General features: G+C 32.7%; 1 protein-coding gene across 1 annotated transcript; it reads right to left on the reverse strand.

The window, feature by feature from the left end:
• Positions 1-1,877: 1,877 nt before the first annotated feature.
• On the reverse strand, positions 1,878-2,990 carry LOTGIDRAFT_162347 (hypothetical protein; the record flags this gene model as incomplete). The annotated part of the gene is made up of 1 exon (XM_009058307.1): positions 1,878-2,990. One exon carries the CDS (start codon positions 2,988-2,990, stop codon positions 1,878-1,880), a length of 1,113 nt encoding a protein of 370 aa, XP_009056555.1.
• Between the last annotated feature and the right edge of the window lie 4,486 nt (positions 2,991-7,476).

Consider the following 7,476-nt stretch of genomic DNA (forward strand, 5'->3'; position numbering starts at 1 on the left):
AAATTCATTTTTATGTTGACCTTCTCTCTCATCCATGCTGATCTATATAGCATATTATAAACATCCGACGACGTCACCCTATTGTACTGACGGGATTTTATATCTCATGAAATTCGTTTCAAATACGGTGGGTTCGTTTTGCCGCATTGCCGAACTTGCCGCATCGTGCCAAACTGCAGAAAAGCGACTTGTAAAACGAAACTAAAGGTTTCTGATAAAATCCGGAATGGCCATTTGTTCCATATGAAACAAAATATTTTAATATATTGTCCCGCATCGATTTTCTTTTTATTTATAATTTGGACCTGATTGCCTATAACGTCACACACGTGCTAAATTATAGGGCATATCTAAAACGAGAAGTTTAAATTTCTCATCGCTTGACAATTCTGTTTAACTGTTGAGAAGATTTTCACTTTCAGTTGCCATTTTGTCTAGCAATTGTGTGACTTTATAGGCACATACCTCTTGCAAGTTATAACCAATTTTATCTAATGTGTATTACGGTTCTGATCGTTTGTAGCCTACTTGGTATTTATTTTCTTCCAGATTTGACCATAAAACTAGTTTCGATTTTCCCAACAGGTCCAAATTATAAATAAAAAGAAAATCGATGCGGGACAATAGATTAAAATATTTCGTTTCATATGAAACAAATGGCCATTCCGGATTTTATCAGAAACCTTTAGTTTCGTTTTACAAGTCGTTATGCGCAATTGGGCACGATGCGGCAAGTTGGGCAATGCGGCAAAACGAACCCATCGTTTCAAATAAAATCCCGGAGATTTAAGATATTACATATAAGTTTAGTGGAATTTTATATATAAAATCGCGGGGTATTTATCTTAAACTCTTATTGAATCCAGGCTCCATATAGTCTGCCTGCAGGTGAATTAACCAAGTTTGTAGATACGAGTTTCACCCCTTTGCCAGAAAACTTTTTTTTATGCGAGAATGATTTGGATTAATAAATAATAGAGATTACCTTCTTTAACACCAGTGGGCACTATTATATGTTCATGCGAAGTGCAAACAGCATTTAAACATTAAGTTAAAATTTTAAATCTAATTGTAAGAAAAATCGTTTTATAATATTTTTATTTTATTTTCATAAATTAAAATTTTAATATCATTCAACAACCAGGTCAAATACTCTTACCAACTAACAACCAGTTGACATGCACGTAAATTATTATAGAACCTGTCATGATTGCATATATATAGTGGAAAAACAACGAAAAATACTATATACAGCACACAGGTATGATTATATACACTTATGGTGTAATCTAAAATCATTCTTATTTACGTTTATTTTAATTCAAATCGCTGCATCCCAAGAAAATCAATTATTTTAACAAATAATGCAAAAGGTAATGCTTACAAAATACACAATTTGTTAAAATCATGTTTTCATGTGTTCAAACTTTTAGATAAATCAGAAATTGACTTAGAGATGCAGTGACCATCAGTCACATTCAATGTAAGTTTTATACTCTATGCAGCACGAATTTAAAATCTATTACATTCCCAAATAATCTAAATGAATCAAATGCAGCGAATCAGTATAATGATATGAAATTTGGTGAAGCATGATACAAATGGAATGTGTATATAATTAGCATTGGTGAAATAACATAAAAATCAATATGCCATGAATTTAAAAAAAATCGTCTTTCAAGCTAAAAGCTTAGCAAATGCCGAAATCGGTGTATGTCGGGTATATACATGTAGTAAGATGAATGCAAAATGGTATCAAATTCAACAAATCTATAATGAAATGGTAAGCAAGGTCTTAAGAGTAAACCACTTTGGTTGGTGTAGCCGTGATCCAGCAGGCCGCCATCTTATAATTATTAGTAATTGCTTGCTCCAGTTTAGTATGCTGGGGCGATGTCAAAATGAGGACTTACGAGTCCAGGTTTAAATACAATATAGTCATGCTTTTCTTCACCACTCAATGTTTGTCCAACATGACCTCGCCCATAATCCTGGATTCTTTTAGCTTCAGCTGAACGTACTCCCCTGGTTTGTTTGGGTGAATCTGGTAGACCATTAGCATCACGTAGCATGGTAGACAATCTGTTTCCTCTATCCATGTTAGCAATGTTTTGAGCCTCTTTCTTGACCCTTGGTGAGGGGCGTGGATCATCAGGTTCAACCGATGTTAAGATCTTCTGCATACGAGTTCCTTTACCAATCGCAGCATTCTTAAAGGCTTCTTTTTTGACTCTTGGTGTTGTTTGGTAGTCCACCTGATCAGTTCCTCGACTGCTTAATATTTCACTCATTCTTTTACCTTTAGCCAATTCTGCATTGTTTGTGGCTGGACCTTTGACCCTTGGTACAGCCTTATTATTGTTATCCTGTCCATATTTAGAAAATATCAAATTCATTCTCACACCTTTAGAGAGATTGCTCATATCCTTTCCCTCAGATTTAACTCTCTGTGATTTGGGAGAGGGTCGGTACTGACCAAAGTCGTTGACTATTGATCTCATGCGTCCACCGGAGCTAAGACGGGCAATATTGGAAGCTTCTGGTCTAACTCGTGGTGATGGAGTGGTCTTTGGACGCTGAGGTGCATCTGTATACATCTCCTCAAACTTGATAGAGCCATTTCTGTTTAGATTATAATTTTCCTTAGATTCTCTGGTAGGACACCGTGGTGTTGGGGTGCGTTTCTCATCTTTCTGAGTTTGGATACAACATTGCTCGTTTTTAAAAACACTGTCTTGAATGCTTCCTTTGTTTTTCTGGTAATTTTCAGCTGCTTCATCTTTAACTCTTGGTTTTGGTTTAATTTCGTCATAGGAATACACTCGACTATTGTCAGGATGGTCGTTAAAGATGAATAATTTGACTGTGCCTTGGTTTTTAGTATAACTATCAGACGCTTCTCGTTTTACCCTGGGTGCAGGTCGAACCTCGTCATAACAAATATGTTTATCTCCGTCGGGTGAACCACCGATTATTTCTGATGCAACCATGTTGAAAATAGGCTGAAAGTATAAAAACAAGATAATTAGATTCCATAACAAATTATTTCATTAATACCATATAGCAAAGGTACCTGTTTTTCTATCAATGACTCTCTAATGCTTCGACAAAATACTAAAATTATCCTGAGATACGAAATAAATTCATCGAGTTCACTTCATGAAAGAAGGGAAATAATAAAAATCTAAATAAACGAGAAGACATTCAAGTGTCATCGTCACCTTCAGATACCACAAACTGTAGCCTATATATAAACAACTTTAGCCTATATTTTACAATGATTACAACTTAAATACACAAAGGAACCTTTCAACCAGCTGGTCCTTGGCCAAACCTCTTGACATTGATATTCCAGGATTATCCAAGGTTATCGAACTTTCACACGCCGACTGAGATTAGACTACCATTTATTCGACGTGACCAATTAATTGTCGTCATGTACAGAACCAACACTATAACCGACTTTGCTACAGGTTTCGCAAACAAACTAGCTAGAAAGAGGAATAAAAAAAGCGAATTTTGTGAAATGGATTGATCCTGACCAACTAAGGACAACAGCAAACCTGGAACTAACTACTCTAAGAGTACTTCTAGAGGACTGTAACGTTAATCTACATGGATAGACTTTTAGTACAAATGGCGTATTTTATATACATGTATACAAAATCATTATGAAATTCCCAATTGATGACAAATGAAGTAAGAATGTTATGTATGTTGGTTACAGGTGATAATAACCCGCTATGTGTACCATATGTTACATTGCATTATCATACCATCTATTTGTTTAAATTAATAAACCTCAACGTAGAACTCCCATCCATATCATTGTTTTTCAAGAGTTAATTATGCTCAATCGTATGGTTTTCTTTTAAAAGTCAACTTAAAGCTATGTATGACAGATTTTAGCCATCCAGAAAGTTCAGAATCAAAATTGTGCATCATTTACGTTCTCGTACAGTTTTCATTGTAACAGGTCGCTTTTTTAGAGGACATTTAAACATATGGTTCATTACATGTACCTTAAAACTACGGTTCTACGAACTGAAACACCAACGTTTTTTAAAAAAAAGATCATAGCCAATTTATTTCATATATTATATATATTACATTATCATCTCACAGCAACTAACCTGTAGCGTCTAGACAACTAAATATTTGAAAATTGTTTTATTATCAACAATACAGTTCATGATTTTGATGACTTCATATTTTCTCAGATTCAAGTGACATTTTATGACTTTCAGCTGTGACTGTAAAACAACAGATGTTTTGTGTTGCCTACTGGACAACACAAAATAATTAATTCAACTATATGAATATATACAACGTAAGCGTATTATCATTTGCTGAAACTATCATTATATCCTTGATTTCTATTATCTGTGTTATTTGTAGTGGCTATATCAGTTCAATATTTTGATTTTACACAGATCAGAATGAAATCAACTTTTCATTTAAACTCAATTTAAGTTTCCAATTATTCACAATTTTGCATCGTACATCGCAAACCGAAGACCTTTCTCAGCGTCTTATTCCAATGATAACAGGTAAACTGAGTTGGAAAAATAAAATTGACTGCTTCCACTGACAATCAAATCAAACTTTGGAACGCCTATGACCCCTATATAAATATCGCAGTATCTGCTATCTAAATATAATTTTACATAATTATAGGATATTGCCATGGATAACAAAAGCAATACAATAATGTGTATTCTTATTATAATGATAACAATAATGATGATGATCATACTTAGCATTAATAAAGATACAAAATAAATCATCTGAGTACAATATTGAAATATCATGATAAATTGACTGTTTAAATAATAATCATACCTTTATTTAAAGTTGTCCTGTCCCTATTCTGGTGTAACTAATATTGTAATAATGAAATGCAATTGCTCATATTATTTGATATAGTCTAACAGATAATAATAATCAATACCAATACCATATTCTTATTGGATAATAATATTAGAGGAAGCATAAAACTTCAATCAATGTAATTAATATACACGCAATATCCGAATAATGTCGTATACATATGTTGAATGTTTTAATTTGAGCTCTATTTCGGCTGTGCATAACACTTCCGAATCGACGTCTGGTTCTCCTCAAAATTGTACGCTTTCATTGAAAGTCCTGAAAGAAACGGTCTAAATTGAAATAATTTGTTTAATTGATAATAGACTGTCGTAGGATTTCAAAGTCCTGGACTTCCTTTTTAAAATAACTCAGACTACTTTTTAGAAAACTCGGGCCCAAGTTAAAGACAACGCAAACCACCAAATCTCTATAAGCTGGTGAAGCAAATATCATTATCCCTTCCAGACTAAACTAGTTGTTCCTACTTAAACATTAAGGTTTCAAAACTTATACCTCTTACACCTACAAGATCAACAGTCTTAAGAAGTTGTACTAACGCCATGATCGTGATACGGTACCAACTAAAATTTTGCATCACATCAAATTTATCAATATAGACATGGAAGCTTCTACCAAAGTAAAAAACTTACAAGGCACAGCTAAATTTCAATTATTTTTCACTTCTTGCAAGACAGTTTCCATGTGTATTACAGTGAAACAGAATTAGACCTGGTATTGCTCCATGATACTCTATAATGTTAAATAAAAAAAACCTTACCGCTTCCATGATCCGTATCAGAATAAAACTGTCCTATACAGAAAGTCACATTTAGCATACATACTCCTCGGAAACCATGCTACAGTTAATCAGTGCAACAGAACACTATAAAAGCGAGTTTAATTAGCAATCTAGTATGATCATTATTGTTATTGTTTCATACAATACTCATTATAGTAATGAAAACTAGGAACATGTGGTCTTCAGATCGACGACAGAACCCATACAGACACCTGCTAAATAGTTCACTTGTACATTATCTAATAAATCATTGGCAATTACATGCCTTTTTATTGAAAAAAAGTGTTAACAGGCCATTTAATCAAGAGTTCATTCGTTCAAGGATCATAATGACTTAAGGAGAAATATATTCATGTCAGATTGAACTTTGCAGTTAAAGATAAATTTATTTATGGTTCACTTGTTCGCAGTTTCAAATTAAGGTGTACAGTGACGAGTGTAAACGATATTTATAAGATCCCTGTTTACATGTGAAAAAGCGGAATTTCGTGAAATAAACGAACATCGAAAGAATAGAAGAGGGATTGATCAAATTTGTCAAACCTATTTTTTAAAAGAATGTCTTTTCTCTCTTTTATAGAAAAACTAGGAGTAAGTTTGGATGTTAATTTTGAAAGTTCTATTTGTAGTTCTATTAGCTATTCATATATAAACAATTTCTACAAATGTATTTTTCATCGCTAACTGATCACCGAACACATTATTTCATGAGCATCAGCGTGCTAACATACAATGTTGATAAATTCAAGTCCCTACTGATGTGTTGGCCTTGGTCACAAAGACAATACAATTAACATGTGTTTACATGTACATGTTTGACTTAATATTGTTAATAGCTATTGAAAACTGTAACCAAGTACAGAGACATATTCCATATGACACTATTGATGAGTGGTCTTTTCCCAACACTATATATTTCTATTCAAAATTACGAAATAAAATAGTTTCCTACGCGTTGTTGAACCAGATTTATGCGAGATTTTTCTTTAAGTATCAACCACAGCTCAAAATTTCAAAGTGTCAGGCGAAACCGAAACACAGCATTTGAATGGTTAATAAATGATTTTTTTTATGCACATATAGAACTTACAATATTTCAATTTCGCGTAAAACGTCGGAAATATCTTCAATTCCTATGCATTAATGAATTCTTTGAGTGTTCTTTATGGAGGCTGAACGCTTATATGGATACAGAACATTGGAATTGAACATATGTTTAGACATTTTTTTTGTGTGAAAATTTAATGCGTTTAGATATTTTCCACAGAAAAGTCGTGAGAAACGTGAGCCAATCAATAAAGTAATCAATATAGTAATATTAAAATATTATGTAATAAGTAATTAATAATCTATTTTGTTAATTATCTAGACTATTATATTATTTGTTATATATCAAAATATCTTTATATATTCATACTTATTCTTGTCACAATCACATTGTATTAGTTACTCATTTCTACTTCATTATGCTTTTTTATAGAGGAAAATATCCACTTTCAAATAGTAAATACAATTTATATTTTGTGAATATTGTGCTCTTGCATATTGATCATGTCATATCTTATCAACTTTCAGTCGAATCTACGATAAAAAAAAATAATGAAGATCATGTGATCTCAAATAATGTCAATGCTATAGCCCGTTTGTTCATAAATTCGTTGAAATTCGAGCGGTTTGCTATATTTTGAGTGTCTTTTAAAATGATACATCTTCCAATTCACCATTTTGTCAATAAATATTGGTTAAAGTGTTTCGTTTTATCAACAGCATGCCGAAGTAGGTCTATATGTATATAAGAAATCCTT

Source organism: Lottia gigantea (genome assembly GCF_000327385.1).
Source record: "Lottia gigantea unplaced genomic scaffold LOTGIsca_33, whole genome shotgun sequence".
NCBI classification, from domain to species: domain Eukaryota; kingdom Metazoa; phylum Mollusca; class Gastropoda; family Lottiidae; genus Lottia; species Lottia gigantea.